Below are 13,870 nucleotides of genomic sequence, written 5' to 3'. Positions count from 1 at the left end.
TGTCAAGATCATCCTGTATCCTGGCTCTGTCTTCAACCGTATTTGCTACCCCTCCCAATTTAGGAAGCTCGCACCAGACACCATGGCTAGTAGCCATTTATGGACGTCTTCTCCATGAATCAGTTTAACCCTGTTTTAAAGCTGTATATGCTCATGGCCATCACTACCTCCCTGGAAGTGAATTCCGTAATTTGTTGAGTAAATAAGTATTTCCTTTTGGCTGTCCTGAACCTATTTTCCAACAATTTCATTGGATGACCCTAGCTTCTACACAGATCTCCTCCAGTTCCAAATAATTTATGAACAAACTAAATAGCACCAGTATTCATACCAATCCTTGTGAGACCCCACTACTTACCTCTGAACTGTCCATTTATTCCCCTCTCTGCGTCCTAATATTTAACCAACTTTTAATTCATAAGAGATCACATCCTCTTATCCCATGATTGCTAAGGTACTCTGGAGTCTTCGCTGGGCTATTTTGGCAAAAGCCTTATGGCAGTCCCAAGTATATGATCATAGAATCATAGAATTATAGATTTGGAAGGGGCCATACAGGCCATCTAGTCCATCCCCATGCTCAATGAGGATCAGCCTAGAGCATCCCTGACAAGTGTTTGTCCAGCTTTTGCGTAAAGACTTTGGTTTTTTTTTTTTTTAAAGAACTGTTGAGTGTATGCCATCTGAACCTGCAGACTTTCTGGCTTTCGGTTTGCCTAGTAGTCCTAGAACTTCAGCTCATTTGATTCATCTCTTCAGACACCCTTCCCCCAAAAAGTGGCCTTGTCATAGGTATGTTCCCCATATTGTGACCCACCATGTCTGATGCAGTCCACCAGACATGTATTGTGGTTTACTAGATGCTTTTTGTAATCCCAGGCAGGAAACAAATTTAGGTGATTTATTGGCCTCCCCCTCTCCACTTTAGATTAGATTTAGTTGGTTGCGAATTGTCCCAGCTAGGAAGAGGACATGTAGCATAGGACTTATGTATATGAAGGACTGTCTGCTGCCATATGAACCCATGTGCCACTTAAGATAATCAAACCAACCATTTTGGGCTGTTCTGCCATCAGAACTTGGATCTTTTCAGTTGTAGTTCCCACTCTGTGGAATGGAATACCAGAGAAGGTTTGTTGCTAGCAGATTTTTGAAAAGAAGAGCAAGGTGGTGTTATTTTTCAGGGCTTTATTTATTTAAAGCATTTCTGTGCTGCCTTTTCATTTCAAACATTAAAAAGCATTTAAAATACAAATAAGATAAAGGCGGAACTTACTTTCATTTGTGGTGGACATGCAAAAAGGTTAGGAAATTTTGGATACAGATTCATGAAGAAATACAAAAGATTCTTAAGATCAAATTTCAAAGAATCCCGAAATTATGTAATTGGGGATAGCACCAGAGAATTTGGAAAACAACCAAAGAGACCTTTTTGGGTATCTGATGACTTCGGCAAGGATAGTACTGGCAGCATCATGGAAGCAAGAGACTGTTCTGGACTTAGAAAAGTAGCAACCAAAAATGGAAGAATTTGCGGTGATGGCCAGATTAACCAACATCCTGAAAGAAAGAATGATCGAAGATTCACAGAAGAAATGGGAATGCTATTTTGAATATGTTAACTGGAAAGTGTAGAATAAAAAATTAACAGAGATAGAAAATAATAGTTATATATGCTGAATAAGTTATATATAAAGATAAATTTAGAGTATAAACATAGACAAGTTCAGTAATGTATAAATAAATATTGTAACAATAGAATAATGTTCATGTAAACTGACCCCTGAAGTAAGCACAAAATGTATGATTGGAAGTGTATGTATATGTTTATGCTGTAATATGTGTGTGTGTTGACTAACTAATCTGCCTTGATTCATTTTCTTGAGTTACCTGCTTTGCCTAAATTTTATAAGTTCCTAATTGTTATAGAAGTTTGGGTTGTATTAAGTTGGTCAGTTGGAGTTTGCTTCTAATAAAGGGATCTCACAGAGAAGGAAGCCAGATATAATAAGGATCATTATAACTGATTTGCTTTAGCTATGTATGTCCAAAAGAATTTTAAAAAGTTAAAATAAGTTCATGTTCAGTAGGGAATTTATCTTCTAATATTAAACATTAACCATATTATGCATGGTTATTCAAAAGTAAGACTTTATTGAGTGAGACTTATTTCTGAGAAATTTTTTATAGCTATGGGCTGTAAGGCTGCAATCCTAAACATATTTGGTAGTAAGTTCTCAAAATAAATTGAGATTAATTCTGGGTAAAGCTGGATAAAGTCGGGATATTTGCAGTGATGTTTCAAACTTGGTGTCTTATACAAATTCCAGTAATTCTTAGTGAGAACATTTTTCTCCACATTTTTAGGATCGAATCCCACATTTTATGGATAAAGGGTAAAATACCCCCTTCTCTCTTCCATCAGTGAGATCCAGTGTGGTGTAGTGTCAAGAGTGGCGGCCTCTAATCTGGAGAACCAGGCTTGATTCCACACTCCTCCACATGCAGCCTGCTGGGTGACCTCTCAGAGCTCTCTCAGGCTACGTGGAGGCAGCCAATGACAAACCACCTCCGAATGTCTCTTGCCTTGAAAACCCTGCAGGGTCACCATTAGCCAGCTGTGACTAGATGGCAAAATTTTGCCATCACACACACACTCTTCCATCAACAGAGCTGTGCTGTTGGAAGGGGGGGGGGGCATTTCACCATCCTTCTGCAGGCCCTTCCCCAACTTAAGTAGCTTTTTGCCAATGTGGGTCTGGGTCCAGCAGTCTGATGCAAGCCCATTAATTAAAGTCCATTCAGTTGCTTTCAAAACAATAGGACCACCTTGCTTAAATCCAAGAAATGTCATCTTAATGCATAAAGGGTTTGATTAAGACAATATTGTGGTTTTATGGAATGGAAAACGATTGCTTCACAGCTTTATGGCTAAAGTCAGGTGTGGTTTATTTGTTCTGATATGGTTTTGATTCAAGAGTTGCGGACTGAATTGATTTTTTTTCAAGTGGAGAGATGATCTGGGATATTGCTTCCCTTCGCCCATGGATCATCCCAGTATTACAGTGCTTCCAGAGATGGTACATTTCCCAGGTGCATTTCCCACCCTCCCAAAGAACGTGAATTAAACGATTCATAATTTGCTTAATAAATATGTTTAAATAAAACACAAAGGGAAATGAGGGAATGAAAGTTATAATAAATGACGATTACATTGACAACTATCTTTAATGCAACTTGCCTTTAAAAAATAGCAGCAAGTTAGGATATTCAGTAACAAATGTTGTACTCATTTGTAAAGAAGTCATTGCTGAAATAAATAAATATTTGTAAGAATGAAAACGATTCCACTTGCAAGCCTGAATTTTAATTAGCTGTCTTTAGCAGTAGTCTTTAAAAGAGAAACTCCTTTGAATGTTCTCTAGTACATTACTGAAAAACCTATTAAGAATGTTACTTTTGAATATAAATCCAAAGTAATGTCATAGTCAGTAATACTTTGTATATGATTACTTTTGTATATTTTTCTACCCAGTGTGACAGGAAAGTAAGTCTTGGATTCACTGATGTTACCCTGTCCTGGAATAACTTATGTTTTCTCCCTGACCCCTGGGTGTTCTTTACCTTGTCCAGAAATACAAAGAGGGTTGGTGGACTATTGTGCTGGGTTGGATGACACTTTCAGATGGGGGGGGGGCATACACAGATCCAAGATTCTCTTTCCTTTCATAATGGATTGATAAATAAATGAATGTATGGCTGGGGTCTTCATTGCCAAGTTATCTTCCCTTTCCATAAAGATGCTACAATGCAGGTGGTATGAATTCACAAAAACAACTTTCTATATATGACATTCATGAGAATGTGTTTTGCTACTCTAGACAATGTATACAAGCTAGTGACAAAGCTATAGAAAATTATCATTCATTACAAACATAGCCTTTTGGTATTATCTGGATGTCTTTCAGTCTGGCTTCTGGTCTGGGTTTGGAACAAAAACTACCTTAGTCACCACTGATTGCAAAATATAAAAAGATTATTAGACAGCAAAGGTTATAGGCATCACATACTAAAAGAGCCTGACTGACTTCCTATTCCATTTGGGATGTTGGTTGCCTTTAAATAGGGGTAAGACAGATTCATGGAGGTCCATAAATGGCTACTAGCCATGGGGAATAAAGGGAACCTCCATATTCAGAGGCAGTAAATCTCTGAAACCCAGTACTAGGAAGCAACATGGGGGGGGGGGGGGCTATGCCCTGTTTGTTGGCCCTTCAGGGCAATTGATTGGCCACTGTGTAAAACTTGCTTTAGAGAAGATGCACCGCTGGTCTGATCCAGTAGGGCTCTTCTTCTTACGTTGTTACTGTTAAAGACCTAAAAAGTCTTGCCCAGGATAAGTAATACATAAATACGTACCTAGCCCATGGGGTCTTGTGAAAAGTCTCTTCTCTGTATGTCCTCACTTGCAGATGTGATGTGGGAAGTTAGAGATACAGTGTTCTCTATGCTTGCCCCTCATCTCTGGCATTATCTCCCTATATTGATCTGTGTGTGAGTGTGTGTCAAATCACATCTGATTTGTCAAATCACATCTGATTTGAGGTGACCCCATAGGGTTTTCAAGGCAAGAGACGCTTAGAGGTGGTTTGCCATTGCCTGCCTCTGCGTGGGCTGAGAGAGTTCTGAGAGAACTGTGACTGCCCAAGGTCACCCAGCAGGCTTATGTGGAGTGGGGAATTGTACCCAGTTCTCCAGATTAGTTTGCTGCTCTTAGTCACTAGCTTGTGGTACACTAAGCTGTTTACTAATGCCTTTTTCCTATTCATGTTGTTTTCTGATGTTTGGTATTTTTATTACATGGTTTGGCTTTGTTTTAACTTGAGATGCGCATAAAGTATGAAAATTAAAGCATGGAAATTGTAATATAGTAGATAAACTGTAATGCCATCTTTCTCACTTTAGAAATAGCAACATATTGCCTCTTAGAATTAAAATGGAAATGATTCCACTCTCCATCCCACCCCCCATTATTTCCATTGTGAATATTGTACGCTTCTGTTTTTATGTTGTCATTTGTCTTCTGTTTCGTATTTGATTTCTTCCTCTTATCCACATGTATGTATGATTTTTTTGGGATGATGAGCTGTACTGGTGTTGAGAACAGACCCATAGCTTGTTTTCTTGCTTGTAGATCTGAGCATCCTGCTGTAAGATTTTTTTTTAATGGTAAGAGTTACTAATATAAACATTATGGTGATCTGTATGCCGCTGGACTTTTTTCATGTTATTTAAACAATACATTGTCTTGTTAATTTTTGTTCTTAGGTGAAAAACCATTTCGATGTGACGAATGTGGCATGAGATTTATACAGAAATATCACATGGAAAGGCACAAGAGAACTCATAGTGGAGAGAAGCCTTACCAGTGTGAATATTGCTTGCAGGTAATTAAAAGGAAAGGGTTTAAAATATTTCACAAATATGAATCCGAGTGCCCCAAAAGAATATTTGAGGCGTGTTAAGCTTTACACTCCAGTGCAGTGATTTGGTCTTTATTACATGCTGGTCTCCTGAATGACACTCATTGTGTTGTGGATTTTTCTAAAAAATATATTGTTCTTAAATCTGAAAATAATTGTGATTCATCAGTTTAACAGACTGGGTCCATGAGGCATTTGTGTGTCAAGAAGTAAACAGTTTGGGAATTTACCTTCCACACATATGCACCTCTCTACAGGATTGTATAAACTGTTAGGGGCTTCTTCAGGCTAATTTCCCCTTTACTCTGTTTATTGCCCCTCCAATTTAACTGACTTTTAACTGCTGTCACCATTCTTTACCTCCTGAGGTATTCTCATATTTTGTTTTCTTCTGGTTAATTTCCAAAGTCATAATAGTCCTCTAAGTACTTTGGAATCTTTGTGTTGTCTGAGGGTAGCCGGGTTTAGTTGCTTTAAACATTCTCACAGAGACCAGCCAATTTACTACCAGATATAATGTTACCCATCTGGCGTATTTCAACCCTGCTCTCCCTCAGGGTAGCTTTCCTGGTTCTTGTAGCCTCAATTTGATGGCAACAACCCATTGGTTGAGAATGAGTGAGACTGACCCAAGGACACCCAATGAATGTCATGGCAGAGTGGGGATTTGAACTCAGATCTTCTCATTCCTATTTCCACACTCTCACTACAGTACACATAGCCTTCTGTATATCAGTCCAGAAACAAAATGTATATCTTTCTATACCCCGTTGTAAGGAGAGACCCTAAGAAAAAATAATGCTGGTTGGATGGATTTTACAGGACTGGTGCTCTCCTTTCCAACTTTTCTGAAAACAGTAGGATGAGTGTATGAGCAGAAAGGACACTTGTGCATTTTATTAATATTGACCTTCCAGTATTGACATAAACGGTTAGGTGTTGACTGAAATCATTTGAATTTGAGAGCTGATTTGCACATTGTTTGACATGATAAAGTCTTCATAATCAGGAGTGCAGATCATTCCCTTGGGTAGGGAATCAACCTCAGCAAGGAATAATGCCATAGAGTCCAAAGCAGCCAATTGGAGGCTGGCAACCTTGTTTCCCATGGAGGAAATGGCTGCTTTGGAGGGTGGAGTTATGGCATTATACCATTCTGAGATTCCTGCCCTTCTCAAACCCCACCCTCCCCAGGCTCCAACCCCCAAATCTCTAGAAATTTCCTAACCTTGAGTTGGCAACCTTATCTCCTTCCCACCCAACTGCCAACAGACCTTTATCTGCCATCTGTCTTAAGCTTTCCCTCTCTCCCCCTGCCGGCAGCCTCTGCCTAGGAAACCTACGACCCAGTTGTGTGATGCAGACCACTGGGCCAGGCCCACTTGCATAGTAGGGAACCCTCAAGGACTTTGTAGGGTGGCACCTCACTTTCCCCTGTATCCCCCTCCCCACATCATTTCCTCTTTCTCTCCTCCCGGCAACCCCCATGCCTTCTTCCTTTTCCTTGCCTCATTCCTTCCTTCTCAGCCATTCACCTACCTACCTTTTATTTGGCTCCCATCTTCAGCTAGATTTATTATTTATTTACTTCATTTATACCCTGCCTTTATCCATAGTGGAGACCAAAGAAACATACATTATTCTCCTCGCCTCCTTTTTATCTGCACAACAACTTTGTAAAGTAGATTAGGCTGAAAGTATGTGACTGGTCCAAAATCACCCAGTGAGCTTCCACTGCAAGATGGGGATTCAAACCTGGGTCTCTCAGACCCTGCTCTGAAGTTCTAACTGCTATACCACACTGGCTCTCATAGAATGGCTGCTGTTGAACAGTAGCAAGGAGCCAGGCCAAGTAGTCATGCAAGTCGACTGGTATCAAGGTTGTTTCCAGGCCTAGTGTTGTCATCCTCCAGGCAGGACCTGGACATCTCCCAGAATTACAACTGAACTCTAGATAATAGAGATCTGTCCCCCTGGAGAAAATGGCTACTTTGGAGGGTGGACGCTATGGTATTATATTTGGCTGAGGCCTCTCCCCTTCCCAAAACCCGCCTTCTTCAGATTCCACCTTAAAATCTCCAGGAATTTCCCAACCTGGTGCTGGCAACCTGGCCCCAAAGAGTCTTCCCTCAAAGGCCAAATTAGGCCTAAAGGTCCCTGCCCCCTCCCCCTGCCTTTTACTGAGAAAACTCAGTCTGGAATATTGTGGTTGCCTAGCCACAGTCACTGAGGAACTCTGATGCTTAAAGCTACAGGCACTCCTTTTATCATTTTCAGGGTTTTTTTTTAAAAAAAACAATTTTTTTTAAGAGTTCACATTTTTCTGAAAAACCTTGGGCCCTTTTCAAATTTGTAGGAAGATCTTTCTTGCCCATTCACAGCTCCAGGATCCGGATTTAAGTATGCTTAGATTTGGCCTACTTCGCTATTAGTATATAGATATTTACCAAAAATGCAACATGGCTTTCATTTATTTAAAAGATTTCCATGTGTTTCTATATAACATAAAAATGTAAACCTATTTTAGTATCAAAGGGAATTTTTTTGTTCAACAAAAGTGGGCTGCATGAAAATGCACTGAATCTTGTTCAGTGACATCAGAAGTCATCATTTATTACTTAATATTTTCAAAAGTTTTGTTTGCAAGTAGGCCAAACAACATTATCACAGTGATTCACTCTGCTTAACCCAGTGTAGTGAGGCTGACTGATGTGGGCTTTCCATTTAAAAAAAAATATATATTAAGTGAAAATGAAACCTGGTCAATTATGTCCTCATTTCTAATTTTATCTAAAAAGGTAAAGGTCCCCTGTGCAAGCACCGGGTCATTCTTGACCCATGGGGTGATGTCACATCCCGATGTTTACTAGGCAGACTTTGTTTACAGGATGGTTTGCCAGTGCCTTCCCCAGTAATCTTCCCTTTACCCCCAGCAAGCTGGGTACTCATTTGACCGACCTCGGAAGGATGGAAGGCTGAGTCAACCTTGAGCTGGCTACCTGAAATCAACTTCCGTTGGGATCGAACTCAGGTCGTGAGCAGAGCTTTGGACTGCAATATTGCAGCTTACCACTCTGCGCCACAGGGATCCTAATTTTATCTACGACAGGTTAATTATACATTATGACCTTCCCAAACCAACCACCACCTTACGTTCCATCTGTCCCACCATCAAACCTCAGTAGCAATTCTAAGACCACTTAGCCAGCCTTACTTCTTGCCACACGATCCTCTGGTGACACCCTCCATTCCCCTGCCTAAACAGTTTCCTCAATTTCACTCCCCCAACTTTAACACAGTGCCCCGCAACATGGACCTCCCCACCCCCACCCCCATTGCAGTAGTTGCCCGTTCTGGACTTTAAAAGAGATAAATTGGGTAGCTGGCAGATTGCTGTGCTTACCTTTCCTCTCAGCTCTACTTGGGAGAGAAGAGGAGCCAGAACAGCCTGTTAGGGCTGAGTGCTTTTGGCAAGTCCCAAGCTGGAGAGGAGGGGAATGACTGGATCCATCTGACCAGGGCTTTAGGACCCATGGGGAGCCAGAAGCTGAGCTGGTGTAAGCCCGTTCTCATGAGGGGAAAATTGAAACCAAATTGTAGGAGACTGTGCAAACTCTGTACCTATGGTATGTCCACATCTTATTACGTTTACTGGGGTTAAACGGAAGCAGTGTTAGGCCTTGCTGAACAAACAGCATTCTAAATGCAGCTTGTGATATTCTAGGCCAGGGAGCTAGATTCTTGGTCTGGAAATAGGCTGCTGTTCTTACTCAGAATAGTCTCAGTTCTCTTTCTATATCCTCTGTTGATTTAGTAGCAAACTACTCCACTTCCATGCATCAAAATGTTTCAGTAAATCCATCGTTTCCAGAGTGTACACATTTGTACTTGGGCCTGTGAAATATACAGGCTTATATTTTCCAGTATATCCCATAGATCCTTCATTGCAAAAGCCAGTTTTTTCATTGAGGTTCAGATTTTTTTTAATGCTTCCTTTCCTGTATCTTTTCACTTCACCCCTTAAAAGTTAAATAGCTTTTTCTCCTCCCCTCACAAGTGTTTTTCTCTTCCAGGTATTAAAATGTGTTTTTGTCTCCCCCCCCCATGTTGAAAAGTGCCTTAGTCTTGCCCCCGAGTGTTTTCACCTACACCCCCCCCCCATTTGAAGAGCTGCTTTTCAAGCTTTTCCTCTCTGCACCCTGCTCCACATTATGGCTTTACTACATCTAGTCCCATGTGGAAACATGGTGTTATATGTTACTGTGTAAGAAAAATTGCTAATGAGGACTTCAGCATGTCAAAATATAACATGTGAATAAGCTGATTTTTCTAATTCAAAAATATCCTCTGCAGTTCTTCTCAAGGACTGACCGTGTATTGAAACACAAACGTATGTGCCATGAAAACCGTGACAAGAAACCCAACAGAAGTGCCACCAAAGTTGGCCTTTTGACACCTGACGAAGATCAAGGCTTCCCTATGCCTTTGAAAGACTGCTCTTTGCCAAAGAAGAAAAGGCAAAAAATGGAGAAATCAAAGTCTTCAGGGCTGGACAAAGAAAGCGGGACAGATAAATCTGAGCATAAGAAAGATAAGAATGATTTCTTGCCTTTGTATGCTGCCAGCGCTAAGATAAAAGATGAATATATGGTAGCTGAATATGCAGTTGAGCTACCACATTCTTCTGTTAGTGGAGGACACTTGCAAGAAGCACATTCTGGTGAAATACACCCACCAAAATTGGTGCTCAAAAAAGTTAACAGTAAGAGAAATCTCAAACAGCCACTAGAGCAAAGTCAGACCATTTCATCCTTAGCCTCTTATGAAGACAGCAAGGTTTCAAAGTATGCCTTTGATCTTGTGGATAAACAAAGCCTGTTGGATTCTGAAGGCAATGCTGACATTGACCAAGTTGATACTTTACAGGAAGGCCCCAGTAAACCTGTACACAGCAGCACAAACTATGATGATGCAATGCAGTTTGTAAAGAAGAGGAGGTATCTCCAAGCAGCTAACAGTAACAGCAGAGAGTATGCCTTGAATGTTGGCACCATAGCCTCCCAGCCTTCAGTCACACAGGCTGCTGTTGCCAGTGTCATCGATGAAGGCAACACAGCATCCATATTGGACACAGCCGGTTTGAATGTGGAGATTAAAAGTAACCATGACAAAAATGTCATTCCAGATGAGGTACTTCAAACTCTGTTAGACCATTATTCCCATAAAGCAAACGGCCAGCATGAAATAGCTTTCAACGTGGCTGATGCTGAAGTGACCTCCAGTATATCAATTAATTCTTCTGAAGTGTCAGAGGTCACGCAAGCTGAGAATGTTGCGTCAAGCTCTCAAGCTTCCTCATCCGATAAAGCCAGTATGTTACAGGAGTATTCCAAGTTTCTTCAGCAAGCTTTGGACAGAACTAGCCAAAACGATGCCTATTTGAACAACCCTAGCCTTAATTTTGTGAGTGACAACCAGACTCTTACAGGGCAACCAGCATTCTCCTCTATGGACAAACAGGTCTATGCTTCTATACCTGTCAACAGTTTTCGGTCAGGAATGAACTCTCCATTAAGAACAACTCCAGACAAGTCTCACTTTGGACTTATGGTTGGTGATTCCCAGCACTCTTTTCCCTTTTCAGGTGATGAGCCAAATCATTCTTCTTCTTCCTCTACCCAGGACTTTTTGGATCAGGTGACTTCTCAGAAGAAAGCAGAGGCCCAGCCTGTTCATCAAGCTTATCAGATAGGTTCCTTTGAGCAACCATTCAGAGCTCAGTACCATGGAACAAGAGCTGGAATATCATCTCAGTTTAACACTGCTAATGGACAAGTGAACCTGCGGGGACCAGGGACAAGTGCTGAATTCCCAGAATTCCCCTTGGTGAATGTAAATGATGCTCGAGCTGGGATGAACTCTTCACCAGATGCCACAACAGGCCAGACATTTGGCTAAAAGAATCTATAGAAATAAGATTGGCACTTTAGCACAGGTCTGTCAGAAATCAGCGTGTTCTATGGAATCCTATAAACATTTAAGACCTTGTGTTATAACAAAAAAGTGAGCTGGTACAGCAATTATTGGGAATTGTATTTTTTGGTCAGTCGCCATTCTTTTTAAATTGCCTTATATGTGGGCATCCACTGAAAAGGCAGGTGGTTATTTACTTGTTTGAGATCAGGAACTTGCTACATTGAGATTTAACACAAGACAAAACAAACCAAAAAACAAAAACAAAAAAAACACACACCCCTCATAAGATTTATTTCCTATAATCATTTCCTAGTTTGGTATCATTGAATATTTTTGGGAGAATGATAATTATGAAATTATTCATATTGGAATTTCCTAGTTAATCTAGCCATTGCACTTCAGCAGGGAATATGAATAAACTGTATAGACAAAATAAACTTAAAAGTTTAAATGTCAGGAGAATTATGGCTAGACAAATACAGTGCATTCTGGGAAACAAATAAAATTCTGTCACCTCTCTTAAAAATATTTCATATAAGATTCCTTTTGTTGTTTCCTTTGCATTTCCTTTAACTACACCTTGAGAAAGGTAACAATGCTTGCTAGACTCACTCCCCTATTTAAATGTCAGATTTAATTAAAAAACTTAAAGGCAAAATACCTACTATTAATACTTCTTTCTTGAAGTATTGTAAATTTCTTTGTATGTGAACATAACTTTTGTGACTTTTCCCCTCAGCTGGCAGGAATCAAGATAGTTAGGTTTTAGTTAAAATGCTTTGTAGTCTACATTCCCAGTTTCATAATGCTTATATGAATGGTGACCTCCATGATTTAAAAGTTTAATTGTACATCATCCTACAGATCTGCAATAATTAACATTAGAGCACTTAGATTATTTTCAATATTTTTTCAATATTTTTCTGCTTTTCTCAAAAATAAAATAAAACTATTTTAGACTTTTAGGTTTGATGTGGCTGCATCGTTATGACCTCTTATAACAACAGTAGATTTTATAAACTAAAAAAAGAAAAGAATGGAATGCCTTTATACCACAAAAAGTGTATTTTCTCTTTGAAAATTTTGGCAATTCAATTTGCTTGCGTTTTATGGTAAATTGCCCCAGAAAGTGGAGGAAGTAGATATTCTCACTGTGTATTACCTCTATGAACTGTTTTGTTGCATTTTTGCCAACCATAGCTGGTGAGTAATGACATTGACCAGAAGATGGTCAAACTTTTATTGCATTTCACACATAAATAAAATGTAAACTTCATCGTTCTCCCATGAAAATGTTTTAATAGTAGTTTGTCTTGAGTTATACAGTGTGGTGCAACAATTAGTTCTATATACAGTTTTAAAATGGTGTGGTTTGACTTAACTTAAATGTTGGGATAATTTAACCATTTTTAAAATTGAAACTATTTTCAGTCAATTGTACATTCATTAATGGGATGCTTTGAGGAAACTTAGGCCGTTTTACCTAAGGGCTGAGTAACAGATAGGTAGGTAAATTGGTTTTTTTTTTAATTGTTAAGCTTATAGACAAGGAGGGTTGCTCAGATTATTTTATACATGCCCATCATTTCTCAAATAACTTAGCTAGCTTGAAGTTTCTCTCCCAACCGAAAAATTTAGTTGTGGCAAAGATAGCCTTGTAATGCGCAGAGAATTTTTTTTAACCAATTAGAATTCTGATTCTGGTTTTTCTTTCCTTGTCCTTTTACTGAATTTTGGGTCCATCTTATTAAGTTAATATATAGCTCATGTATTCATATGTTAAATTCAAATATAGCTGCTTAAGTAACCAAGGTAGTTGCCTTGGCTAGTTTCTGTATAGCTCCATAGTTCACAAAATGCCTTCTCATTCCTACCAGTCAACAGGCTGCCTCTGTAGCGAGTTGGAATGTTATCTTATTGCTCATTGCAAATGGCCCGGAGATTTGAATCATAGCAAAGTAAGTGAACACATCTGCAGTGTCAAGATGAAATAGCTCTTTCACTAATTTACTCAGACACACAAAATTAAAACAACGAATCATTGCTTCCTAACTTCTTTGTTTTTAGTTTGTCTCCTGCCCCACACCAAGAAAGCCAGCACATTTCGCATTTTGATTTAAATGTCATGTATTCAGTATTCTGGTATTCTTCTGTGGGGTTTTTTAAACGTTAACATTGCTCCAAAGAAGTAGCAAGATTGGCATCTGATCCCTAACATATTGCAGAATCAGTTCCTTATCAAGAAAGGTGAGATATGCACCCACATTCAATAAATTTAGGGAAACTGCTGAACAAGGAATGTATGCATGGATGTGGCAAGAGCATGCCTGTGGATCAAAGTCAGTGCATCGAGTTGGATATAAAGGTTATGGTGTGTAGACGTGGAAAGTTAATAGGAAGCAGTGCAAGGA

The 13,870-nt window shown here is 39.6% G+C and overlaps 1 protein-coding gene across 2 annotated transcripts in view; it reads left to right on the top strand.

The window, feature by feature from the left end:
* ZNF148 (zinc finger protein 148) overlaps positions 1 to 11,719 on the top strand; it is a 49,293-nt gene extending 37,574 nt beyond the window's left edge. For both annotated transcript variants that reach the window (XM_056861396.1, XM_056861395.1), the window contains exons 6-7: positions 5,329 to 5,447; positions 9,837 to 11,719. In XM_056861396.1, coding sequence (XP_056717374.1) covers positions 5,329 to 5,447; positions 9,837 to 11,441 — 1,724 coding nt within the window. In that variant the 3' untranslated portion in view covers positions 11,442 to 11,719. The remainder of the gene's footprint in view (positions 1 to 5,328; positions 5,448 to 9,836) is intronic.
* The last annotated feature ends 2,151 nt before the right edge of the window (positions 11,720 to 13,870 follow it).

The sequence above is a fragment of the Euleptes europaea genome, chromosome 15 (assembly GCF_029931775.1).
Source record: "Euleptes europaea isolate rEulEur1 chromosome 15, rEulEur1.hap1, whole genome shotgun sequence".
NCBI lineage: Eukaryota > Metazoa > Chordata > Lepidosauria > Squamata > Sphaerodactylidae > Euleptes > Euleptes europaea.
The sequence above is the reverse complement of the archived record's forward strand: the minus strand, read 5'-3'. Positions and strand labels throughout refer to the sequence as shown.